At 39.1% G+C, this 27,500-nt stretch overlaps 3 protein-coding genes across 6 annotated transcripts in view; 2 read left to right on the top strand and 1 right to left on the bottom strand.

Annotated features, from left to right (window-relative positions):
- The window catches only part of LOC109052361 (ubiquitin-like protein 5), a 2,194-nt gene extending 156 nt beyond the window's left edge, over positions 1-2,038 (top strand). The window contains exons 2-6 of the mRNA XM_042765727.1: positions 100-157; positions 243-326; positions 404-441; positions 1,763-1,812; positions 1,891-2,038. Coding sequence (XP_042621661.1) covers positions 102-157; positions 243-326; positions 404-441; positions 1,763-1,806 — 222 coding nt within the window. The 5' untranslated portion in view covers positions 100-101 and the 3' untranslated portion in view covers positions 1,807-1,812; positions 1,891-2,038. The remainder of the gene's footprint in view (positions 1-99; positions 158-242; positions 327-403; positions 442-1,762; positions 1,813-1,890) is intronic.
- A 5-nt stretch (positions 2,039-2,043) lies between these two features.
- Positions 2,044-18,946, bottom strand: LOC109052372 (proto-oncogene vav-like). 2 transcript variants are annotated; one of them, XM_042765405.1, is made up of 28 exons: positions 18,568-18,946; positions 17,314-17,430; positions 14,642-14,758; positions 14,502-14,560; positions 14,281-14,346; positions 14,055-14,160; positions 13,874-13,966; positions 13,412-13,480; positions 13,225-13,328; positions 12,171-12,270; positions 11,964-12,059; positions 11,231-11,299; positions 10,729-10,815; positions 10,190-10,275; positions 9,293-9,428; positions 9,101-9,210; positions 8,913-9,014; positions 7,910-8,004; positions 7,798-7,820; positions 7,161-7,203; positions 6,940-7,076; positions 6,184-6,249; positions 5,352-5,383; positions 5,149-5,259; positions 4,979-5,067; positions 2,967-3,095; positions 2,748-2,899; positions 2,044-2,431 (listed from the first exon to the last, which is right to left on the bottom strand). In XM_042765405.1, exons 1-28 carry the CDS (start codon positions 18,652-18,654, stop codon positions 2,378-2,380), a joined length of 2,535 nt encoding a protein of 844 aa, XP_042621339.1. In that variant the 5' UTR covers positions 18,655-18,946; the 3' UTR covers positions 2,044-2,377. The 2 variants fall into 2 exon arrangements, with proteins under 2 accessions (XP_042621339.1, XP_042621332.1); XM_042765398.1 differs by having other exon boundaries at positions 13,874-13,969; positions 18,568-18,942.
- A 2,527-nt stretch (positions 18,947-21,473) lies between these two features.
- LOC109059959 (breast cancer anti-estrogen resistance protein 3 homolog) overlaps positions 21,474-27,500 on the top strand; it is a 15,377-nt gene continuing 9,350 nt past the window's right edge. Inside the window, exons 1-3 of one of the 3 annotated variants that reach the window (XM_042765411.1) lie at positions 21,474-21,572; positions 22,139-22,256; positions 22,346-22,559. In XM_042765411.1, coding sequence (XP_042621345.1) covers positions 21,483-21,572; positions 22,139-22,256; positions 22,346-22,559 — 422 coding nt within the window. In that variant the 5' untranslated portion in view covers positions 21,474-21,482. The other 2 variants (XM_042765425.1, XM_042765418.1) reach the window with 2 other exon arrangements.

Here is a 27,500-nt window from a genome sequence, read left to right as displayed (position 1 = left end):
TTTACTAAATCATACAGTTTACTGATTATTTATTTACACACGTATTCAATATTGCTGCTTTGTTATATGTTATAGCACGCACGTGTGTGTGTGTTTCAGAGATGATTGAGGTGGTGTGTAATGATCGTCTGGGGAAGAAGGTGCGAGTCAAATGCAAGTATCCTTTGAAACACTGATCTGGTGAATGAAACACGTGTTCGAAGGCAGCCGCCGGGCTTGTGTTGGTCTTAACTGTGTGTCAGTCAGGAGGACACCATCGGAGACCTGAAGAAGCTGATCGCAGCTCAGACAGGCACACGCTGGGAGAAGATCGTGCTCAAGAAGTGGTGAGTGTGGATCCTGCTGAACATGTGAGAGGAGAATACAGCGGGGATTGTAACGTGAGCTGTGTGTTTGTGTGCAGGTACACCATATTCAAGGACCACGTGTCACTGGGAGACTGTATCCTTCACTCACTGTCAGCTCCAGCGAAGGGTTAAAAGATACTTCAGCAAAGACCTGTTCACTCTCAGGTCATCTGAGATCAGGATGAGTTTGTGTCTTCATCAGGTTTGTAGAACTGTAGCACTGCATCAGTGTCTCATCAATGGATGCTCTGCAGTGAATGGGTGCCGTCAGAATGAGAGTCCAAACAGCTGATAAAAACATCACAATAATCCACAAGTAATCCACAGCACTCCAGTCCATCAGTGAACATCTGGAGAAGACAAAAGATGAAACACATCCAGCATTAAGACGTTTTTAACTCAAATAAATAGAGTCCATAATCCATAATAACACTTCCTCCAGTGAAAAAGTGTTCTGGTCTGAATCAGGAGAGAAATCTGCACAGATCAAGCACAATCCAAACAGCTCTAAACAAATATGTGTCTGGATTTTGATGTGAGAGACAACAGCAGATGCACTTTTTCACTGGAGGAAGTGTTATTATGGACTCTATGTATTTGAGTTAAAAACATCTTAATGCTGGATGTGTTTCATCTTTTGTCTTCTCCAGATGTTCACTGATGGACTGGAGTGCTGTGGATTACTTGTGGATTATTGTGATGTTTTTATCAGCTGTTTGGACTCTCATTCTGACGGCACCCATTCACTGCAGAGCATCCATTGATGAGACACTGATGCAGTGCTACATTTCTACAAACCTGATGAAGACACAAACTCATCCTGATCTCAGATGAACACCTTTTTTTTTTAGCAAATGCAATATTTTCGTCTGAACTATTCCTTTAACTGATCTCAGCCTGTACAGACAGCGTCTGTGATGCAGAAAAACATTTCATCTTGTTCCTCAGTGTGTATGAGTGAATGTGAAACACATTTACACTGATGCCTCGTTCATGTCCATTTTAAAGCACAAATGCAAAGCTTGTGTTTTTGTAATTTTATTTATTTATTTCTGTGTGTAAAGCGTTATTGTGACAGCAGGACTATTTGTACACACTGAGAGACCAGATGCACATGGACAGGGTATTTTGACAGTTCTGGAAAACGTAAATAAATAATATCTCTAAAAGTCACCGCAGTGTCTATATTCAGTGAATGTAGAGAGTTCACATTAACTGAGATGAATAAACACTCACTAAAGAAGTATTTAACTTACTAAAGCACTTAACAAATGAAACCTTACTGCAAAGTGTTGCCATTATATCATGAGTTAGTGCTTTGTGTCGAGTAAAACATTCAATCTGTCCATTAAGGGTGTTTTTGGCGATTTGTGTATTTATGTTTAATCATTCAGATCCTTGACTCCGAGCATCAGATGAAATCCATGACGGCATGAACCTCGAGCTCTATTACCAGTAGAACACACACACACAGAGCAACACATTACATCACCAACACACACACACACACACGCTGCTTTTGAAGCAGAACAACACATTACATCACACACACACACAGCACCACATTACATCACCAACACACACAGTGTTTGTGGAGCGAGTTAGTTTCGTCATGCCTCGAGGCATCAGAATATTTGTTCAGTTGAACTGTTTTGATATAATCTGGAAATAAAACTCACATTTATGTACGATCAAGTCTCTGTGTTTGTTGAACAGCACAATGCTTTTAAAACCACTTTAATTAGAATCTCAAGGAAAAAACACCCTATTACACCCACTGAAATCCTGACGAGCTCTTCTGACCCGTCAGACCTAATCTGAATTACTCCTGGATTAAATCACTCCGAACTGGAGTCTGTTTAAAATGAAACGAGGAAATAGTCCTCTTGTTGAGTGAAGAACGCTCTCTGTGTGCAAGCCAGCTAAGCCCATTCATTCAGACGTTTGACTGATGCACAGGTGAGATGGAGATGCTGTAAAGGACCGGCGTGTCGGTGTGTGAGTGTGATGTTCAGCCGGCCGTTGATTGGTCAGCAGTAATCTGAATGCTCCTCCTCCACGTAATTAGAAGGAAAAAGGCCCACCTACAGGAGAACGACATACAGTCATTACTGAATCACAGAAACATCCACTCATCATTCACTCTTGATACTCCAAATGACTTTCTTATTCAGGAATCTGTCATATTTTCAATGAATAACAAATCCAGCCTCTGTCCCCCCCATCATGTGAAATGCACCACACCAGTGAATTTTAATTGGTATGATAAATGCATTTTTCATTTTTAAAAACAAAATCAGTTCCAGTGGGCAAATTCCACCCTGCTATAATATAAAAACACATGAGGGGTGAGTAAATGAAGACAGCAGGTGATTTCTGGGTGAACAGTGTGTGTCGTACCCTGCCGTACACCTCTCCTTTCCACCAGCCGTTGTGAGCCTTCTTGGAGATGATCTTGACGGTGTCTCCCTCCCGCAGAGAGAGCTCGGTGCGGTCACGAGCAGAGAAATCGTAGCGCACTTTAGCCGTGCCGTGGTAGCGCTCACTCACACCTGCACACACACAGAGGGTTAAGGGTGTGTGTGTGGTGCTGGATCTGTGTTCAGGCGTGTGCTGTACCTGCGTGGTGTGTGTTGCTGTGCTGCGACGCGGCGCTCTGCTCCGGCTGCTTGTACGGCGTCTGCAGTCTGGAGTCCACGTCCTTAAAACACTCTCTCAGCGAGTTCTCCTGATAGTACTGCACCACATACCTCCAAACACACACACACATTAAACACATCACATGATCCTGATGCCTTCATTCACACACATACACATGCAGCTCATGCAGAGGGACCGTTTACCCACAGATCTGTCATCATTTACTTAATCTCATGTCATTACAAACCTGTGTGATCCATTCACGCCAACATCTATAACTAATGATAAGTGTTCGGAGAACTATAACAACAGCGATGATAGCTGTAACAACAACTAACAATAAGTGTTATGATAAATGTAACAATAATTTTAACGATGACAGTAACAGTAACGATGGCTATAACAATAACAGTAATGATAACTGTAACAACTGTAACAATAACAGTAATGATAACTGTAACAACTGTAACAAAAACTAACGACAAATGTAACAATAACAGTAATGGTGACTATAACAATAATAACAACTATAAAAGTAACTGTAACAATAACTAACAATAAATGTAACAATAACAGTAACAATGACTAATACTAACTGAAATGATAACTATAAAAGTAACTGTAACAATAAATGTTATGATAAATGTGACAATAACTTTAACAGTGACAGAAACAATGACTGTAACAGTAATGATAACTGTAACAGCTGTAACAAAAACTAATGATTAATGTAACGATGACAGTAACAATAGCAGTAACGATGGCTATAACAATAACTGTAATACAACTATAAACATAACTGTAACAATAACTAACATTAAATGTAATGATAAATGTAACAATAACAATAAATGTAACGATAGTGGTAACAATGACTGTAACAGTAACTGTAATGACTGTAACTGTTAGCACTGTAACAATGTAACAACCAACGATAAATGGAACAACTTTAACGGTGACAGTAACAATAACAGTTATGATAACTAAAAATAACTAGCAATAACTGTAATGACAACTGTAAAAGTAATGATAACTGTAAAAATAACTAATAACAGCTGTAACAAAAACAGTAACGATAATTGTAACAATTATAGCTAACAATAAATGTTATGATACCTGTAACAATAATTGTGAGGACAACTATAACTAACAATACCTGCAATAATAACTGTAACCATAACTTGTAATGATAACTATATGAATAACTATAACGACAAATAACAATAACTTAGGATAATTAGTGCTAACTTTATAAATAACTGTAACAATAACTATAATGCTAATGATAAGTAGAAAGCTTTAATAATTGTTCTAACTTCAAGAGGATGAAGTTCACAGCACAACTATAACACTAACAACGGAGGATATTGCAGGAATCACTTTCACAGAGATTCGATTGGCAAACAAACAATCAAACCATCAGAATCCATCAGCCTTTAAAGCGACAGACAACAAAACTGCAGCTCTGCAAACTCTGCATTCATTCAGTTACACAGCGCTGAAGTAGACACTAAATTAGTTCTCGTTCTCGGTGTGTACTGGCCAAGATTTTCTTCTGTGGAACTCAAAAGAAGATATTTTAATTTCAGAGATCATTTCTAAAAAAATATCTTCTGCTACGTTCTACAGAAGAAAAATGCCATGCATGTTTGGAAGGACATGAGGGGAGAATAAATAAAGACAGAATGACCATTTATAAGTGAACTAGCACTTTAAGATGCTGCTTTAGACGGACTGTGTGTGTGTGTGAGTGAGTGTGTGTGTGTGTGTGTGTGTGTGTGTGTGTGTGAGAGAGTGAGTGAGTGAGTGAGTGAGTGAGTGAGTGAGTGTGTGTGTGTGTGTGTGTGTGTGTGTGTGTGTGTGTGTGTGTGTGTGTGTGTGTGTAACAGTTCATCAACTAATGAACGTTCTAGTGAGTTTGTGTGTGTGTGTGTGTGTGTGTGTGTGTGAGTGAGTGAGTGTGTAAGTGTGTGTGTGTGTTGAATCACTCACAAACAGTCCCTTGAAGGCTTTCTTCTCGTTGATCCTGTAGAGTCCCTCTGAGTACGTGACCTTTATGTGTCTGGTGTCCATGTTGAACCTGAGACAGAGACAGAGAGGCGTGTCACTGGTGCTGTTTGATTGACAGCTGTCAGTCAGTGTGTTGAAATGTTCACAGTACTTGAGGCTGATGGCGAATTCTCCAGCGTCTTTCTGTCGCACCAGAAACGTCCCGTCAGAGCGAGACATCAGCAGACTTTTAGCACCGACCCGGTCCATGTTACCAGCGAACCTGACACCAGACGGGGGTGTTACTTCCTGTACATGCATGCTTTAATGAAAAGGAGTGAATATAGATTGAACGTGTGTGTGTGTGTGTGTTACCAGGGAAGTCCTGTAAAATCTGGAGTAGGTGCCTACAGAGAGCAGATAACACATTTACTTCACTAGCAGTAGATACTAGACATTATCATGCAGATTTTTATTATTATTGTACACCAAAATGTAGAAATGATTACATCAAATTTAATCTAAACCTGGAAACAAACAAAAACTCTATTTCTGTCATTAAATGAGTGCTGCTCTCCTTAAAGCATGAACCAAATAACAAGAGATTATTAAACACATGCTCATTTTTCATTACAATTTCACTCAAACTGTTATACTGATAATCTAAACTGAAAAAATAAAAAACTAAAATAAATATGAATAAATGTGAATAAAAAAATCATGCATGATCCAAGACTTATGGACCCCACTGTAACTGTACAGTATTATGATTATACAATAAACTAGGAAATATTGTCAGAAATATATAAATATAAAAAATTATAGGAAATAAGAACAGTAGGAAAAAATTAAAAATAGAAGAAAATTAAAACTGTACGACATAAAGATGAAAAATTATAGAGTGAAGTAAATTAAAAAATGTAGAAAATCTAAATTGTATGACATAAAAATAAAACTTTAAAAATTAAATAACATTTGCAGGGAAAAATACAGATTAAAAAAATTAGAAAATAAAATATGGAGTAAATGCAGACTAAGAATAATAGAAAATAAAAATAGTAAGAAATAAAGATTAAAAACTAGAAAAAAATGTTGGAAATAAAAAAAGAGGGAAATAAAACAAATAGATAAACAGTATCGGATATAATGATTCAATATCAGTTATTGTCTCTAAATGTTATTGATCCATCAGATGTGATCGGCTCACCGGCACAAACGGCTGAACTTTACTGCAGGGAAACCAGCCGACCTCTCCGATGGTCAGATTCCTGCCCTGAAACACACACACACACACACACACACACACACACACACACACGTCAGCTTTATAGAAAATCACTATTATATACAGTGTATTCATATTTATATGAAGTCAACATCACGTATCAATCTGAGTCATATCCAGGATTTAACCTGACAAAGAAACAACTTAAGACGTGTGGAAAAGAGAAGGAGAAAGTGCAGACGCGTGGAGGTTTCTCTTCTCCATTATTAACACAGAGATCAGACGTCCTGCTGTAACCTCATTCACACACCAATCAAAACTGAAAGAGACTGGCTCACAAAGCCCGCGCCTCTGTTCATATAGCTATTCATATCCTCACAGTACACACGCTTTGATGTGCTGCTCGTCTTTTCTTTACTGTGTTGCATCATTAAATGTGGTCACCCGTGTTTTTATTTCCACATGTGAAAAAGTGTGTTTCAAAGATGGGTCCCCAACACGAAACGTGCATTATTTTATATACAATAAATACATATCAGAAAGTGTACTCTCTCGTGCTGAGTTCAGCTGCTCAAATGTGCTTCACACATGACATAGTGTGGCATTATGTTAACAGGGTTCACTGAGGAGTTCCCCTGTGTACGCGTGTGTGTGTGTGTGTGTGTGTGTGTGTGTGTGTGTGTGTGTGTGTGTGTGTGTGTGTGTGTGTGTGTGTGTGTGTGTGTGATGACCTCTCACCTCCCACCACTGCAGGTCGACCTCGGCACGCGTCAGCTCCACCATGTCTCCCACAGACAGCAGCAGCGGCTGGCCGAACGCCACCGGCGGCGGAGGGAGACCGTAATAATCCATACACACCTCCATCTTCGGCAGACCTGAGCAAGACACGCGAGTGTGTGAGGGACACGGACCAGTGTGTGTGTGTGTGTGTGTGAGGACACTGTGTGACGTGTGTTTACCTGGTTTGGTCTGTCTTTGAGACGTTAACCTCATCGTTTTATTCTGAAACAACATGAAAACAGACTTCAACACCCACAAACACTAACTAACACTAAACGTTAACAGCACCATCACTGACTTCATTTGCATTTTATTATATTATATTTTTATTTTTATTTTTTTAATTTAATTTAAAGTTTTTTATTTTATTAATATTTTTTTAAATTTAATTTAATTTTAATTTAATTTATTTTAATTTATTTTAATTTAATTTAATTTAATTTAATTTAATTTAATTTAATTTAATTTAATTTTATTTTATTTTATTTTATTTTATTTTATTTTATTTTATTTTATTTTATTTTATTTTATTTTATTTAATTTATTTTATTTTATTTTATTTTAATTTAATTTAATTTTATTTTATTTTATTTTATTTTATTTTAATTACCAGCATATTTAAACTGTTTAAATGTCAAATGTTTGAATTTAGGGTCACTTTCACAATGTGTAAATGGATTTATCTCTTGTTTGTGTGTCAGCATATAAAGTCGAATTTGAAACAACAGGACGTGCTGTAAAGAAATGACATAAAAGTTTACACAACATAAAAAACATACAAAAAGTAAGTGACAGAAATAATTTGGATGCACAAACCTTCTTGAGTGTTCCTGACAGGTCTGTGGAGTGAATGAGAAGCACATGTGAAGTCTACTGAACAAACACGTGACACGTTACATTCTCACAGTTTCTTTATCTGTTCTCTCACCAGAGTTTCGTCCGCACGCAGGAACTCGACCCAGACACTCTTTATGAGCGGCCATCTTACAGCGCGAGCAGCGGTAGCCCTGATAGAAGATCCCCCTGACACACACACACACACACACACACACACACACACAGCAGCACATAAACCTCACATCTCCAGCTACAGCAGCAGATTTACTCTCCTTTATATCTTACAGGAGTCTCATCCTGACACATCTACACTAGTCTTCTTCATTCTTTGGTTTGATAAGAATGAATTATTGAGAATTATTGAGCAAAAATGAATAAAAATAACAAAAATACTAAAACTAAAATTCAAATGAACACTGAAAATATAAAAATAAACAATAATTAAAACTAATAAAACTGCTAAAAGTCACATGTGATGCTTTTCTGTTTCAGAAAGCTAAATGTATAGATATAAGAACCAACATAATAAACTGTAAAAATGATTGCTGCGATTAGTTATCACAACTTAAAATTCAACATTAGAATAAATAAAAATGCGTTGTTTCAAGCATTTACTGAAACCGAGCTGCGAATCAGTGGTGTTCAATAAATAAATGAATATAAATAAAAAAAATAAACAAAAAAAAAAATAAAAAAAAAAAAAAATAATAATAAATTAAGCAAAAAATAAAAACTGAAAATATAAAAATAAAAAATAATTATAAATAATAATAAATACTCAAAAGTGTATCGGTAATACTAAAATAAAACACATTTCTGCGACTTTGGCGTGTCAGAAAGCAAAGATCCAACATAATACACCATAAAAATGAATGCTACGGTTATTTCTCACAACGTCAAATTCAGCATTAGAATAAGTAAAAGTGTGTTGTTTCAACTTAAAACATTATTTAAAAAACAAAATGTTTAGTAAACTTTAATTAAGTGGGATATTTAAGCTGTTTTAACTAACTGCAGCAGCATTTTTACTCCTTTGGCAGAAAACAGCAGCTCATTCCCTCGTGAACACTGCCTGAAACTGATCTAAAGTTCACCTGAGGAGCATCTGACAGGCTTTACACGAGGTGGTGTCCTCAAAACAGTGCATCTGGAAGTCATGACCGTTAGCCGTGCTGTTCTCCGGACACATGTTGGACCTACGAACATATATATTATATTATATTATCATAGGAGCAGCGTATTAGAGCAGGAGTTCTGAGGAACATATGAGCGATGGACTCACAGCGCCATCTCAAACTGCTCCAGCCACTTCTTCTTCAGCTCTCGCGTCTTAAAGTACAGATCGTAGCCGCCCTGCCCGTACAGATCCATCAGCAGGAAGGTGTGCGTCCACTGTAAACACACACAAGCGTCAGGTACAGGTGTGTGCTGCTGATGATGATGAAGTAGTGTGTAACCAGAGGAGGTGTGTAACCTTCTTGCTGTCCTTCTCTCCTGACGGCTCGTCTCTCAGCTGGTAATGCTGAAGCTCAATCAGCTCCTTCAGCTCCAGATTCTCACCGCTGCGCTTCTTACACACTAACAGAGCCTTATCAAAGAGAAACCCGTACCTGCACACACACACACACACACACACACACACACACCCAGAGAGAGAGCTTTACACACACTACACACTCTAACAACCTGTTCACATCAAGAACCGAACGCTTCACAATAACTATAAAGATATAATAAGACAACTGTGACGTCCACAGTGCAACTATAAAAATAATAGCACAGAGGAATTTTTTTTTTTTTTAGGTGATGAACAATAAAAACATTGACCGCCAATCAGAACCCACAAGAGTTTATAGAGCTTGAATGTTTAAAGAGACAGTGCATGTTTATAATAAACAGAATGTTATCATCTGTTGATGTAGGTGCTGATATAGTAATCGTTAGTTATCATTATAAATATACTGTTATAGTTAATATTACAAATAAAATTAAAGTTACTGTTTCCATTATAGTTAGCACAACAGTTGTAGTTATCTTTATGGTTAGAATTATACTAATCATTATTGTAGCAGTTATAGTTACCGTAGTTATAGATATTTTGGTTATACTTTATTTTAAGGTGTAATTATACAGTTAAGTAGTGAGTAATATTAATTAACTACATGTATGTATACACTACATGGTTAGGGTTAGGATTAGGGTTACTTGCATGTAATTATGCATAATTCATTGTTGTTATAATAGAAAGTACAAGTAACGTGTAACAAGGAAACCTTAAAATAAAGTGTTACCGATATTTTTATAGTTATTATTAGTGTTATAGTTATAATTGTATTTATCATTATTGTTAGAGTTGTAGTAACACACACACCTGTCCTGTTTGGATTTCTTCTCCACACTGCAGATCTTGAATTCCCCGTCTATTTTGGGTCGTCCGTATAAAGCCAGAGACAGAGACTAAACAGAGGGAGAGAGAGTCTGAATCAGCATCAAACACGAATGAATCAGAATCAGAATCAGCATCAAACAGAATCAGAATCAGCATCAAACACGAATCAGAATCAGCATCAAACATGAATGAATCAGAATCAGCATCAAACTCGAATCAGAATCAGAATCAGCATCAAACAAGAATGAATCAGAATCAGCATCAAACAGAATCAGCATCAAACACAAATGAATCAGAATCAGGATAAAACAGAATCAGAATCAGAATCAGCATCAAACATGAATGAATCAGAATCAGCATCAAACATGAATGAATCAGAATCAGCATCAAACATGAATGAATCAGAATCAGCATCAAACATGAATGAATCAGAATCAGTATCAAACAGAATCAGAATCAGAATCAGTATCAAACAGAATCAGAATCGGGCTGAAATGAATCGTTCTCAGGTGCTTCTGTACCATGTTCTCGATGCACAGCTGAAACGTTGTGATCTGACGGATGATCTCATTGTCTCGCTTCACCTCGTTCACACACTGGGCCAGATCCTGCACACACACACACACACACACCAGCAGCATGTTCATTCAACTAAACATGAGTTAGATTAATGTTCATGAGTTTCATTTTACCCCTAGTTGGCGCTCTCACTTCACTGCACATCCTGATCAAAATACCCACAAAGTTATGACTCAGTGCACAAATGTTGGGACAAAATATCTTTGGTGTCTGATTCATAGGTTTTGAAGATTCAGCAGAAGCATTTTTATCGGTCAGCCACAGTGTAACCGGCACTGAGACTGCACCTCTGTTTACATTCACTGATATGATGTTTTGAGTTCTCCATCATGAACAGTGAGTGAAGCATGTTCCTTCAGTATATAAAACCTCTGAAAGTCTGCTGAAACGTCTGCCTACCCCTTGTTTTACTTCTGAACCTGCTAAACACACACACACACTCACCCTCATGGCATCCAGTGCAGTGCGCAAGTTTTCTTTCTCTTGCTGGTCCACCGTATGTTTCACAAGCTCCTGAGACACACATACACATGTTTTGGGGACATGATTAAAAATAAAAAGTTGATTAATCACAGTACATTTTCTGGAATTATCTAATATCTCACGCACTAATTTGCATTGATTTCCAGAATATTTATCTGAAAATTGGATAAAGCCAGATTCATAATTCTAGTTATATTGTAATTAAAAATCTACAGACAAAAAATGATAACGTGCAATAAAATAAACACTTAGGTCTGCATTTTGGATGTTTTCTCCTCAAATGCAATGCAAGTGGCTTTGTAAAAAAGTGCCTGCCAAATGCATAAATGTAAAATATTACAAATTAAAACAAATTGCTTTCCACTAGTCTGATAGAAGACACGTTATGGAAGCAAAATAGACCAAAAAATGAGTTTTTATTGGGAATCACACTATAATTTTACATGCTAGTCATAAAAGCATCTTCATCTGCATTTGTGACTACAATTTACAATTTATATATGTTTTCATTTAATTATCTTAATTAAAGAACCACAAAAGTCTCAGGTGTGTCCTCATTTTTACAGTTGTGTGTGTGTTGTTCTGTACTGTGTGTGTGTGAGTGTGTGTGTGTGTGTGTGTGTGTGTGTGTGTGTGTGTGTGTGTGTGTGTGTGTGTGTGTGAGTGAGAGAGTGAGTGTGTGTGTGTGTGTTACCTGCAGCAGCAGATGATACTTCAGGACTCTCTGCATGGGAACCATCAGCAGATCTCGCAGTGAAAACCTGCCGCTGTTGGCTCTCATTGAGCACTCCTAAATATGAGCAGGTTTGCTAAATGAGATCACTGGTTTGTGCTGGTTTTCAGTTATCTGGTGGTATTTATGTCAGGATAAATGTGTCTGTGGTGTGTATGTGTTTCTGACCTCCAGTCTCATTTTCACATCTTCATGCGTGCTGGTGATTTTGTCTAGGTGTTTGGTGGCAGCTTCCACCTGACTGCAGTAACGTCCGTACAGCAACAGCCTACCACACACACACACACACACACACACACACACACACACACACACACACACACACACACACACACACACACACACACACACAGACAAAACATCATTCATTCACATATGTTGCAATGAACCTCAATGATGAAACAATTAGTGTGTAAATCATTCGTAAATGCACTCTTACGTCACAGTCACATTCTATCGGATTGTGTAAGAATGGTTTTACAAGTGATGTGGACACAAATTTTTGCACATGTGTCATAAATGACATTCAAGATGAATGAATCAAGTGTTGTTGAATGAATCAACGATTCAGTGATTCACATTTATAAAGACAGTCACTTATTTAATTCCTGAACAAATCAAGTGTTGTTGAAAGAGTCACTGAATTAATGATTAATTAAATTAATTAGTGTTGTTGATTGAATAACTGAATCAATGATTCAAAGACTCATTCAAAATGAATCAATATGGTTGAACAATCCACAGAAACAATGATTCACAAATTCAGTCATTTTTAATTCCTTAAAGAATCAATGTTTCAAACAAAGTACTGAATAAATGGTTCAGCGACCCACTCATAAAAGAACAGTCACATGTTTTGTTCCTGAATGAATCAGTGTAACGAATAACAGAATCAACGATTCAATGACTCACTCATAAAGACAGTCACTTTTTCATTCCTGTATGAATCAATGTTGCTGAATAAACCACTTAAGTAAATGATCCAGAGACTCACTAATTTGGACAGCCACTTGTTTAATTCCTGAATGAATCAGTGCTGTTGAATGAATCAGTTGAAATAATGATTCATTTACAGATTCAATGTAAAAAGCTCATTCAGATCAACCACTCATGAGTTTGACTGGAAACCTCAGGAATGTTTCCTTTAAGTGCTGCACTTAAGAGTTTTGTCTAAGGTTACTTCTCCTAAACTCCTCAGCGCTCAGGTCTGTGCGTGTCGTACCTCTCCTTGTAGTCGATGAAGATCTGATAGAGATTCTCGGCTCGTAAATGCAGTATGGACTCCTGCAGCTCGTGAAGCAGAGAGCGATGGGTCTTGGCCAGATCCTGTGAGAGAGGACGTGGATTATTGAGCTGATCAGATGACCCAGAGAGACTCATGAACTGATGAAGATGACAGACAGACTCACTTCAATATTGATGAAGATGTTCTCGATGTCCACAGGCTGCAGGAAAGGCTGCAGCGGTTTTAGAAAGTGCTGTGGACACCAAACAAACACAACAGGACGTGTGTGTGAGTCATGTGTTCATTGCTCGTGTGTGTCTGAGAGAAGTGTGTGTGTGTTCGTGGTCAAAGAGACCCTGCTGCTGAAACACTTTCAGTTTCAGGTTGACTGGCACGCTCCTCTCATCATCAGATGTGACTGTGAGAGAATCAGCGAACCGCAGCACCTGCACATCACAGCGGCCTAATGGTCAGAGCCTCGGGGCTCTGGGTTCGGCTCCAGAGCGTGAGATCGTTCAGTGAGTCACAACAATACTAAAAATAAACATGAGCCAGCAGCTCATTTACTGTTATATTTGATTACAGGAGTAAGTGAGTGAGTTATCTGTGTGTGTGTGTGTGTGTGTGTGTGTGTGTGTGCGTTTACCTGAAGTATTGATTCCAGTGTGTTTGTGTATTTCTCCTCTGTCTGTCTGATCTCCTGGAGACAGCAGCTCCTCTTGTCCACTTCAACCTTCTGCTGCTGTGACAGACAGACAGTTATCTATACGTTCTCTGTGTGTATTTGTGTGTGTGTTTGTGTGTGTGTGTGTGTGTGTGTGTCTCACTGTTTCTGGTTCCTCCGTCCTCATCAGATCTTCATAAATATCATCTCCTTCATTCTCGTCTTCCTCCACACAGTCATAAAGATCATCATCTTCCTCCACTGTGTCACTGAGAGACAGTCAGTTCTTTAATAAAACTTTATTCACTTCATTTATATATTGCTTTAAGAAATGATGACTGTTTTGTCAGATTAAGCTCATTTCTTTGTACACACACACACACACTCACTCGATCTGATCTGAAAGGCCGGTGTAGATGTCATCATCTCCGACACATGCTTCATCTGGAAATGGCCTGCAGTGAACAAGACACACACAAATAACATTCTGCTGAACATCTGCCTCTGTGCTCCACACAGGAGAAACAGCCACATCTGGAACGACATGCGGGTGAGTAAACCATGACTAACTCAACTAAACTAAGAGTGTGTGTGTGTGTGTGTGTGTTACCGGAATCCTCTCTGCAGGGCCAGCGGTGTTTGTGACAGGATGGACAGTGTGTTGATCACCTGTCGATCACAAGCGTTCGTTAGCGTTACATTATCATCATCACTGTAATCACACATCAGTCACTCTCCCAGAGTTCAGACCTTCGCAAAGTCCCGGACGTCAAACAGCTCAAAGGCCTCGAAAAGCTCGTTCTTCTTCATGCCGAATTTCTCCTGACAGGCACACAGGAACGTCCTGATGTTCTTCAGACACAAGAACTACACACACACACACACACGATTAATCATTCACAGAGAACGATAGATAGATAGACAGATAAAAAAAAAAAAAAAAAAATAAACGATAAAAAAAAATAAAGAAAAAAAACAAATTGTGAATAAAAACAGAATGCAATGATGTGGAAGTTTCAAATTTCAATATTTTATTCAACATACAACATAGATGACATATCAAATGTTTAAACTGAGAAAATGTAACATTTTAAGGGAAAAAAGTTGATTTTAAATTTCATGGCATCAACACATCTCAAAAAAGTTGGGACAAGGCCATGTTTACCACTGTGTGGCATCCCCTCTTCTTTTTATAACAGTCTGCAAACGTCTGGGGACTGAGGAGACAAGTTGCTCAAGTTTAGGAATAGGAATGTTGTCCCATTCTTGTCTAATACAGGCTTCTAGATGCTCAACTGTCTTAGGTCTTCTTTGTCGCATCTTCCTCTTTATGATGCACCAAATGTTTTCTATGGGTGAAAGATCTGGACTATAGGCTGGCCATTTCAGTACCCGGATCCTCCTTCTACACAGCCATGAGTGTTGTAATTGATGCAGTATGTGGTCTGGCATTGTCATGTTGGAAAATGCAAGGTCTTCCCTGAAAGAGACGAGGTCTGGATGGGAGCATATGTTGTTCTAGAACTTGATATACCTTTCAGCATTGATGGTGCCTTTCCAGATTTGTAAGCTGCCCATGCCACACGCAACTCATGCAACCACATACCATCAGAGATGCAGGCTTCTGAACTGAGCGCTGATAACAACTTGGGTTGTCCTTGTCCTCTTTAGTCCAGATGACATGGCGTCCCTGTTTTCCAAAAAGAACTTCAAATTTTGATTCGTCTGACCACAGAACAGTTTTCCACTTTGTCACAGTCCATTTTAAATGAGCCTTGGCCCCGAGAAAACGCCTGCGCTTCTGGATCATGTTTAGATATGGCTTCTTTTTTGACCTATAGAGTTTTAGCCGGCAACGGCGAATGGCACGGAGGATTGTGTTCACCGACAATGTTTTCTGGAAGTATTCCTGAGCCCATGTTGTGATTTCCATTACAGTAGCATTCCTGTATGTGATGCAGCGCCGTCTAAGGGCCCGAAGATCACGGGCATCCAGTATGGTTTTCTGGCCTTGACCCTTACGCACAGAGATTGTTCCAGATTCTCTGAAGCTCTGGATGATATTATGCACTGTAGATGATGGTAACTTCAAACTCTTTGCAATTTTTCTCTGAGAAACTCCTTTCTGATATTGCTCCACTATTTTTCGCCACAGCATTGTGGGAATTGGTGATCCTCTGCCCATCTTGACTTCTGAGAGACACTGCTACTCCGAGAGGCTCTTTTTATACCCAATCATGTTACCAATTGACCTAATAAGTTGCAAATTGGTCCTCCAGCTGTTCCTTATTTGTACATTTAACTTTTCCGGCCTCTTATTGCTACCTGTCCCAACTTTTTTGGAATGTGTAGCTCTCATGAAATCCAAAATGAGACAATATTGTGCATGACATTTCAAAATGTCTCACTTTCAACATTTGATATGTTATCTATATTCTATTGTGAATAAAATATAAGTTTATGAGATTTGTAAATTACTCCATTCCTTTTTTACTCACAATTTGTACAGTGTCCCAACTTTTTTGGAACCGGGTTTGTAGATAGATAGATAGATAGATAGATAGATAGATAGATAGATAGATAGATGGAAAGTAACATTCCATAAAACTGTAAGACTTTCTGAGTGTATATAAGTAGGATTTTAAGAAAGGAAAATATAAGAAACAAAAAAGAGGAATCAGGGCAAATTGGTAATTTATTAATAATTTACTGCTATTCTGTAAAATATATGTAATCGTAATCTATAAAAAAAGTAAGTGTAATCTGATTATGGGCACTTTAAAATGTAATATAATCTAATTACAAGTACTTCATTTTTGGAATCTAATTGCGTAATCCAGATTACATGTAATCGGTTACTATCCAGCGCTGCAGATGACAGACAGAAAGACACACAGAGAGACTTTGTATCATATATTGTGAGATTACATTATTCAATATACGACAGTCGGAGTACAACTGTGTGTGTGAGACACCGAACAAAGGCAGAAACATCATATACATCTGCATTTAAAGTACTTCCTGAGTTACAGCCTTGTGCTGCGGGCGTGTGTGTGTGTGAGTGTGTGTGTGTGTGTTTGTGTGTGTGTGTGTGTGTGTGTGTGTGTATATGTGTGTAGGAGGAAGTTAAGCCGAGAATAAGGAAGTGCAATGTAAGACTGTACATGAAACAAGTGTTGTAAACTTATCAGCAACACACACAATAAACTTTCTAAAATCTGTGTGTGTGTATGTGTGACAGCCGAGGTTTCCATTAAACACTGACAGTGATCACAATGTTTGCCAAGTTCAGCTTGGACCTTTGCTTTCTCTCTCTCTCTCTCTATCACACACACACACACACATTCATTTGTCATTAAGCTCAGAAGCTGGTGATGGTAATCATGTGATTTCCATATCACACAGATACTCTCTCTCTGTACCTGAGACATCTGGGGCCGCAGGTTAATCTGACGCAGGTTGACCGACTGCGGCAGCAGGTTATTGAGCAGCTGACAGAGTAACACTCCATCTCTCAGCGCATGGGCCAGATCACACACCTGTCACACACACACAACACACATTCAGACAGACAAACTCCACAGATCACTTCTGACAGACACGCAGGAAACATTCACAGCACTGATCCCGCAGTCAGATGACCATCAGTTCTATCAGTCGCTGTGACCCGTTTCTCAAACCTTTTCACACATCAGCGTCTTTGTGAGCTGTGGATCATTTATCATCGCTTTGGAACATAATACAAACATCTATCAAATTCAAATTGAACTCTTTTCTCACTCGGACACAAAAACTACTAAAACTCAATCAGTTGGCACGTTTACAAACTCTTTTCAAAACTCAAGTTGCTACATTTCTACAGTCATACTATATTGAAAATATATTTCAGATCTGAACAATGAAATACCAGCAAAACAATCAGATGTAGCTGAACACCTACACTGAAGAAAATGGCGTAGAAACAATTTTCACTAAGAAATTGTTAGAACATTTCTGCATATAAATGGAAGGCTTATATTGAATTGAACATGAAATGTTAAAGTAGAATGCCTGAAATGTGTTTTTTGCTTTTTGTAAAATCTACTTATGATTTGTGTCATACACAGGTGTTAATCTTTCAATTTCATTACCATACAAAAAGTGAAAGTCTAGAGTTTATTTCTTGCTTTGTAAAGAAATTCTACAGAAGAAAACATTGTATAATGCTATCTGTTCTTGGTATTTTAGGTCATTGTTTTATGATTGATAAAGTGTGTTTGTTGGGTGAAAACAATGGAAAAATGACCTGATTTGAGCCTGTATGATGTGTTGGTACCTGTGTCATCATTTATTCATCCTCAAGCTGCTCCAAACCTGTGTTAGTTCATATTCTTAGTTCGGTATAATATCTTTTGAAGAATGTTGGTATGGAAAAACTACTATGGAAGTCAATGGCTACCAACATTCTTCAAAAGATATTCTTGTGTACTCAACAGAAGAAAGGAACTCAAACAGGTTTGGAACAGCTTGAGGATTAATGAATGATGACAAAATGTTCATTGCTGAGTGGACTCTCCCTTTAAATGTTGTGCCAGTCTGAAAGCTGGTCAGGAGAACCGTGTCAGGAGTCTTGATAAATGTGTCCTAGTGTTTGAAAAAGCTGGTTGTTGTTGTGTAATGCGCAGGTAAGCACTCACCTGTGCGCTGTCCCAGGTGACTCTGTGGTTCTCAGGAAGCACTCGGCACTGAATCAGCCATCCGGCACACTGTCTCCACATCTCCATCTCCACACTCACCTCAGATCAGCAGCTATAGCAGTGCTGACGGCCCTCGGGTGACCTTCGCTGACCTAAAACCTTCCTAGTGCGTCCATAATGCATACAAACCAACACTAACTCTCCTCACAACTACTGAAATTACCAGCACAGACTCAATCTAACTTGAATCTGGAAACTGGTGACTGAACGTGAGCTCATCAGTGAAGCGCCTCTCTCTCCTCTGACCTTTCTCGTCTTCCTGCTTCTTCAGGAGGTCCAGTGAGCGTCTCCTCTGTCGTCTGCGTCTCTCACTCTTTCCTCCGCGCTGCCGCTGCTGCTCTGCAACCCTGCAGAGGGGAGGAAGCCTTTCAACTGCACATAACTTCCTCTTTCCTCTGTCACACACACACATCTGACACACTTGACTTGCAAAATTTGGGGTTTATATTCCTGCATGTGCTGCTGCTAGAGAGTCTTTGTGTGTGTGAGTGTGTGTGTGTGTGTGTGTGTGAGTGTGTGTGGTTTCTCTGTTTGAGTGTGAATGTGCGTGCAGGACTGTGTGTGTGTGTGTTTGCTGTGTAATATGTGTGTGAATGTGTGTTACTAACCGCAGCATGTGCAGCCAAAGAGCAGCAGCAGCAGCAGTGCATTGTTGCATGTAAATTCTCCCTCTCTCTCTCTCTCTCTCACACACACACACACACACACACAGACCAGTTATTGTTCATTAGCAGTAAAAGAGCAGGCATTTCATTCATCCGCCGTTCACAGATGATTCAGAACGAGACACTGAACGAGATCCTGAATTAATAACAGAGGAGATGAGACAAAACAAGACCTGTGAGCACGACTGCACTAAACTCAAGCTAGCTAACAAAAGCATGCTGACGTCACACCTGATCCTCAAGCGACGTTTTGTTCTAAACTGTAAAATGTGAATATGTTAACTTGTTTCACAACACATTCATCACATATTCAGTATTTTTGTCTTGGTTTATATTTATGTAAAATAATTTCATATACTTAGTCTAAAGTGATTTATGCTTAAAATAATAAAAAATATTGGCAGACGGGGTAAGACACGTATTGTTTCAATTAAAAACTCACTTTCGATTTCGTGCTTAAGTTCATTCATGTCTTGTATTCTGAAGAGTTCTCGCCAGTTTTTGTTGATTCCTCCTCCTACCACCACATTTCTGTATAAATATATCTAGTAATTACATGCGCGAATCTTATTTGGACACAAGTGCTTCTAGTACATAATTTCTTAAATATATGTTTCTGCACGTGTAAATATCTGACAGCATGTTTCATATTGAAGAAAACAGCTCAGTTTATCATCTGAAGTCACTGCTGATGGGCCTCTCATTAACAACAGGTTAGGCCTCATTTTAGTGGTTACAGGCGCTACATGTGGTTTGTAATCGAAAATAGTCACTAACTCATCGCCACCTCCTGATGTCATGATGAAACTACAGCGTGGGGTGCTGAACAATTTAGCATTTTTTTGTTTGTTTGTTTTGTTACCATGCTTTATTATAAATATGTGAATCACAACTATAAGAGACCCACTGAATGGTAATCAAATGTACATATATGACAGATTATTCAATCCAAAGTGACTCACAGGTTTATTTAATCACCTCCCTGGAATCAAACACACAACCTCAGAATGATTATAGAATCACGTTCGACCTGTTACAGGGTCGCTACCTGATAATTTCTCACACATCATCAGCCAAACCGATGCTGTTCTGAGAAACACTGAATGTGTCTCAACCTGCAGAGATTCCTGCGCTGTGATTGGCTGAGAGAGAGGACAGCGGCTGCAGCGGCCAATCAGAACGCAGCGTCTCAGGTCCCTCAGTCAGGGGCCGCTGGAACTCAAATGCAGAAAGAGAGAAAGAGAGAGATGTGAACAACAGATCGGGACACCAATACTGAAGAAGACAGCTGACGTCTAAAACATAAAGAAAAAAATATATCAATAATAATAATAAAGGTAGGACTTAAATTCGTTTTTAAATTTGTACTGCTAAAAGTAAATTTGACAGCTTTAGATGAACTAACACGAACAGAAAGTTTCATTTTCTGTCATGTTGTCTGTAACTTAAACACAATAGCTCTAATTCTCTAGTTTATCAGAACTGCATGTGTTCTCTGATGCTGGAAAGAACTGGTCTGTGAGAAACTGTAATGATACAACAATAATCAAATCCACACACAGAAACTCAAAACTCCTTTACAGCAATGGTTATAGATTAGGAGGGACTTATTTTCTGAACCTATTTTTATGAACGTCTCAATTTAGTTTCTAAGTGCATTATTGACATGACTGCTCTGCATGCAGTAACCAAACATACATTTTGGGGGAAGTCGTGGCCTAGTGGTTAGAGAGTTTGACTCCTAACTCTAAGGTTGTGGGTTCGAGTCTCGGGCCGGCAATACTGCTCCCCGGGCGCCACAGCATAAATGATACCCACTGCTCCGGGTGTGTGTGTGTTCACTGCTCCGGGTGTGTGTTCATGGTGTGTGTGTGTGTGTGTGTTTGTTTACTGCTGTGTGTGTGCACTTTGGATGGGTTAAATGCAGAGCACGAATTCTGAGTATGGGTCACCACACTTGGCTGTATGTCACGTCACTTTCACTTTTCACTTTCATTTTATGCAACATCTATTGTGTAAAATCAACTGTACAGACTAAACATTAAACAAGAATGGAAATATCTACATTGCTCTTAGTCGACATGTCGGTTGTGCAGCTCAAGATGATTTTCTGCAGCAGATGTAGAAAGCTGTGAGCTGTGTGTTTTGTGAATGAGAACTGATGGAGTTGGTATCCTGTAGATCTGCGCTATGAGCACCTGCTCGATTGCGCGCTGGCTGAGACAGATCGGACTGCCGCAGTACACCAGCGCGCTGGAGAAACACTACTACGGCCTCGAGGTATCTATTTAACCTCATTTTTCACATTATTTTACAACCATTACACATGCAACGTTTATTAAGAGCATAGCCTACTTTAAAAATCATTTGTCACACAGCAAGACTGTTGTAGATGAGTTTGTTTCTTCATCAGGTTTGTAGAAATGTAGCACTGCTTCAGTGTCTCAGCAATGGATGCTCTGCAGTGAATGGGTGCCGTCAGAATGAGAGTCCAAACAGCTGATAAAAACACCACAATCATCCAGAAGATGGACTGGAATGCTGTGGATTACTTGTGGATTATTGTGATGTTTTTATCAGCTGTTTGGACTCTCATTCTGACGGCACCCATTCACTGCAGAGCATCCATTGCTGAGACACTGATGCAGTGCTACATTTCTACAAACCTGATGAAGAAACAGATAGCCTGATGGTGAGTGAATTCTCAGAAATGTTCATTTTTGGGTGAACAACTCAATGAAATTATGAAATGCTGTGTGTGTGTGTGTGTGTGTGTGTGTGTGTGTGTGTGTGTGTGTGTGTGTGTGTGTGTGTGTGTGTGTGTGTGTGTGTGCGCGTGTGTGTAGGGTCTCCTATTAGTAACAGAAGATGATCTTAGACTGATGGGAGTTGAAGATCCAGAACACAGAACAACCATCATAATGCAACTACAGAAACAGCAGCAGAGAATACAGCCTGAGAAAGGTGAACACACACACACGCAGATTAATAAATTCACTGCTGACTGTGTCCTCATGCTGCATTATGCTTGATATCGCGCTCTCTGTCCTCAGAGAATAACTCTGCAGTAATGACCGGCACTATGAGTCATAAGCTCTCTCTGGCCTCGTCGCTTGACCTGGTCAAACCCTCCCATGACCTCTTCCGTCACAGCATTGTGCCACGACTGCGTCGCCGTGACAACCACAGAGTCTCCGCCTCCTGCCTCCAGCTCTCACTGCATACCTGTGATGAAGACCACGCCCCCTCCAGCAAACACAATCTCAGGTTCCTTTACTTCATCCTACTCATTTCTTAATTACATCAACACCAAGTGCCAAATACAAGTAGGCTCAATTGGCTTTGGTGAGTAAAATATTCATTTGTAAATGACTGCATGGTCTGCATGCATGGAATTTGTTGAATTATAGTTCAATAGCCATTTTTCCACCTTCATTTGAACGCTGTCACCCGGACGAGCTGTCTATGCCAGGCACAAAGTAGTATACTATACTATAACAGAAAACACAAACACCAATCATGATGCCAGTTATGCTGTTAATCTCAGGTTTCAGTGACAATTAAACTCGTGACTACAACAGAACTAAGCGTTTTAGATGATGGTTTCTAACCCCTACTTCGAGAAGGACTAAATTAGCATGATTCTAATGAATTCTGTCCTCCAAACTAAAATTCAATATAATAAAACAATAACTACAATAGTTGAGCAAATAATAAACTGTTCAACCGAGTGCTTAAAGGGATAGTTCACCCAAATATCAAAATTATGTCATTAATGACTCACCCTCATGTTGTTCCAAACCCGTGAGACCTCCGTTCATCTTCGGAACACAGTATAAGATATTTTTAGATTTAGTCCGAGAGCTTTCTGTCCCTCCATTGAGAATGTATGTACGGTATACTGTCCACGTCCAGAAAGGTAATAAAAACATCTTCAAAGTAGTCCATGTGACATCAGAGGGTCCGTTAGAATTTTTTGAAGCATCGAAAATACATTTTGGTCCAAAAATATCAAAACTTTATTCAGCATTGACTTCTCTCCCGGGTCTGTTCGAAGCGCGTTCACAACACTGCAGTTTAGTGATATCCGGTTCGCGAACGAATCACTCGATGTACCCGGATCTTCTTGAACCAGTTCACCAAATCGAACTGAATCGTTTGAAACGGTTCGCGTCAACAATAAGCATTAATCCACAAATGACTTAAAGCTGTTAACTTTTTTAACATGGCTGACACTCCCTCTGAGTTCAAATAAACCAATATCCCGGAGTAATTCATTTACTCAAACAGTACACTGACTGAACCGAGCCAGATAACGAACGAAACATTGACTCGTTCTCGAGTCAAGAACCGTTTCTGTCGGACGCGTCCGGTTCGAGAACCGAGGAGCTGATGATACTGCGCATGCGTGAAGCAGACTGACACACAGCGCGTCTGAACCGAACTGGTTCTTTTGGTGATTGATTCTGAACTGATTCTGTGCTAATGTTATGAGCGCGGGTAAACCGAAGGCTTGAATCAAGGGCAATCATCGCCAATGAAGTCATTACGTCGAGCGCAAAAGAACTGGTGAACCGTTTTCGGCAACCGGTTTATTTGAATCAAACTGTCCGAAAGAACCGGTTCGCGGAAAAGAACAGAACTTCCCATCACTACCGGTGATCCGAAAACCGATGCAACCGGTTCTTGACTCGAGAACGAGTCAATGTTTCGTTCGTTATCTGGCTCGGTCATCAGTTCAGTCAGTGTACTGTTTGAGTAAATGAATTACTCCGGGATATTGATTTATTTGAACTCAGAGGGAGTGTCACCCATGTTAAAAAAGTTAACAGCTAAAGTCATTTGTGGATTAATGCTTATTGTTGACGCGAACCGTTTCAAACGATTCAGTTCGATTTGGTGAACTGGTTCAAGAAGATCCGGTTACATCGAGTGATTCGTTCGCGAACCGGATGTGCTGTGAAACGCGCTAATAACAGACCAGGGAGAGAAGTCAATGCTGAATAAAGTCGTAGTTTTTGTTATTTTTGGACCAAAATGTATTTTCGATGCTTCAAAAAATTCTAACGGACCCTCTGATGTCACATGGACTACTTTGAAGATGTTTTTATTACCTTTCTGGACGTGGACAGTATACCGTACATACATTCTCAATGGAGGGACAGAAAGCTCTCGGACTAAATCTAAAATATCTTATACTGTGTTCCGAAGATGAACGGAGGTCTCACGGGTTTGGAACGACATGAGGGTGAGTCATTAATGACATAATTTTGATATTTGGGTGAACTATCCCTTTAAGACGGGAGTATATATATATTTTTTTAAATAAATAAAATAAAGAAGTCATGTTTTTGCTGAATTATCCGTGAATTATTTTGTTTACATGTTGCTGAAGTGTTAACCGTAGGTGACAACTGTGACAACTTACCCCACATATCCTTCAACAAAGATATCCAAACGTCTTAATACATTAGCTTTAAAACGTTTATTTGCTTTCAATAAATAAATCAATAAACTCACCCAGAGAACTCAATGAGTAATTCATAAACATCCCCGGTCTGCCCTATAAAAGTACAGGTACAACATACTTAAGTCTCTCTCTCTCTCTCTCTCTCTCTCTCTCTCTCTCTCCCTCTCTCTCTCTCTCTCTCTCTCTCTCTCTCTCTCTCTCTCTCTCTCTCTCTCTCTCTCTCTCTCTCTCTCTCTCTCTCTCTCTCTCTCTCTCTCTCTCTCTCTCTCTCTCTCTCTCTGATTCTATCGTCATTTTAAGAGTAACATATCAGGGCTCTTTGGATTCTTTCATGTGAACGCGGCGTTTTGCGCAACGCGCGCGTCTCTGGCGGCGCTGAAACGGGGCGTGGTCGAGTCAAGCCGACACAGGTCTCCCTGCCGCCGCAGATCGGGCGGGTTGCGGGTGTTCAGGTGAGCGCGCGCGGCGGCGGAATGCGAGGAATGCGCGAGAGCTAGCGGAACTCGTCAGCTGTGAGGATCCTCTGGGCTGGAGGAACATTTTCGGATGCTGATGTCCCGCTGAAGGCTCGAGCGCTGGGATCGGTGTGGGGTTCCAGGTGAGCTGTCTCCGGCGCAGTTAATGATTCTCCTGCTGTGTGCGAGCGGAAGGGCAGAGCTGCTGCTGCTGCTGAGACCTTTGATATATATATATTTGCTGTCCAGAGCGTGCTGTAAGGTCGAGCGTAAATACTTGAAGTAAGTTGGCATCTAAACCAGATGTTCTACATCAGTTTGTTGAGGGCTGGTGAACTCAAGTGTGTGTTATTAGCAAACTTTGACTTTGGAAACATGAGCTGTTCCACCTAGAATAGATGAACGCGATAACAATGTGTGTGTGTGCAAATATGTACACACACACACACACACACACACACACACACACACACACACACACACACACACACACACATATATACACACTGCTGTTCAAAGTTTGGGATCAGTAAGATTTTTTTTCAGGATTATTTGATGAATAAAAGTGAAAAGATCAGAATTTATTTAAAATAGAAATCATTTCTAAAAAATAAGTCTTTATTATCATTTTTTTTATTAAACCAGTTTAACACATCCTTGCTGAATAAAAGTATTAATTTATTTCAAACTTTTGAACGGTAGTGTATACAAAAGATTTCTACTTTGAATAAATGCTGTTATTTATTTATTTATTTATTTACTTTTTATTCATCAGAGAATCCTGAAAAAAAGGTTACAAAAAATATTAAACAGCAAAAATATTGATAATAAATCAGCATATCAGAATGATTTCTGAAGGATCATGTGACACTGAAGACTGACGCTGGAAATTCAGCTTTAATCACAGAAATAAATGATATGTTAAGGTGTATTAAAATAGAAAACCATTATTTTAAATTGCAATAATATTTAACAATTTTTCATTTTTTTCTCTCTCTGTATTTCTGATCAAATAAATGCAGCCTTGATGAGCTGAAGAGACTTATTAAAAAAAAACATTACAAATCTTACTGATCCCAAACTTTTGAGCGGCAGTGTATACACACACACACACACACACACACACACACACACACACACATAGATCTACTGATTTTTACCATTGCATTCAGAATACCATCATAGTACATGTCCAAAAAACATGGTGATATATTGTGGTAAAACTGTGGTAGTTTTCTTAGTGGAGCTTGATCTCGATCAGTTTCACACTAACGTCGCTGTCATTAGGACATGCTGTACGGAAAGTACATTAAACTGAGCTCACAGCCTGAGTGTTTCTTTTCGGGGGGGTTTGTATCCAGAAGGTCAGGAAGAGCCCATAACATCCGTTTCCATGGCAACCAATCCCAGGACATTCCCGTCGGGTTTGGCTGCGAGATGGGAAGGAAACGCCATTAAAGTGATATTTGAAAACAGCAGTGTCTGTGCCAGTGATCTTCACTGAGACGCTGGAGATTCTAACGAGGGAGAATTTGGACGGATTCAGAGAGAGAGAGACAGGAAGTGGCTTTGACATGAACACATGTGATGCACATCACCGGAGGATCATCTTAACGCTCAGCAGCTGAAGAAACTGAACTTTGTGTCTGATGTGCATGTGTTCTGGTGCTCTAACAGCTTAAACACTTGTGTTTCTGTGATGTTTGAGCTTTTTCAACTCTGCTGATGTGTTCATGTCATCATGGTTACATTATTAACTCTGAAAAATACATAAAGGCAAGACGCAGTAAAAATGATATCTAATACATCTCACCATACTTTCATTAGCTGATTGATCACAGTACATTGTTTTGTAGTTTGTTTTTTTGTTACAAGTTTTCTGTAATTATCTAATTAAATACTCTTTGATGCTCTCCTCATATTAAAGGTTTTTCCAGACGGGATTCTGGATTTCTCTTTTTAGCACTGCATAAATCAGAAAACAAACACATTTTCACCATGTTTTCAGGAGTAAGGTATTGAATATAAATCAGTGTGGATGAAATATGAACAAACCTTCAGAACACAGAGAGGAATAAAACTGTACAGTCTGGTGTCTGTAAGAGAACAAACTCTTTAAAGATTCGGACTGGAACTGAAATCTACAGACACAAATAGATAAAGCGCAATAAAAAAAACACTTAAATGTGTATTTTATGTTTTCTTTCCAAAATCTCTAAACTGACCAATGCAAAAAAAAAAAAAAAAAATAAGAAAAATTGCTGGCCTGTAGTGTCCTTAATA

This window comes from Cyprinus carpio, chromosome A1, assembly GCF_018340385.1.
Source record: "Cyprinus carpio isolate SPL01 chromosome A1, ASM1834038v1, whole genome shotgun sequence".
NCBI classification, from domain to species: domain Eukaryota; kingdom Metazoa; phylum Chordata; class Actinopteri; order Cypriniformes; family Cyprinidae; genus Cyprinus; species Cyprinus carpio.
This window is presented reverse-complemented; position numbering and strand designations above follow the sequence as displayed.

What these genes read in the sequence shown, in the direction of transcription:
- LOC109052372 (XM_042765398.1), bottom strand. Translation starts at nt 18,654, where the DNA reads ATGGAGATGTGGAGACAGTGTGCCGGATGGCTGATTCAGTGCCGAGTG. An exon ending in TTCATCGACTACAAGGAGAG is followed by an intron (nt 12,271 to 13,224) that starts GTACGACACGCA and finishes TGTGTGTGGTAG; the next exon opens with GCTGTTGCTGTACGGACGTT. An exon ending in CAGCAACACACACCACGCAG is followed by an intron (nt 2,900 to 2,966) that starts GTACAGCACACG and finishes GTGTGTGTGCAG; the next exon opens with GTGTGAGTGAGCGCTACCAC.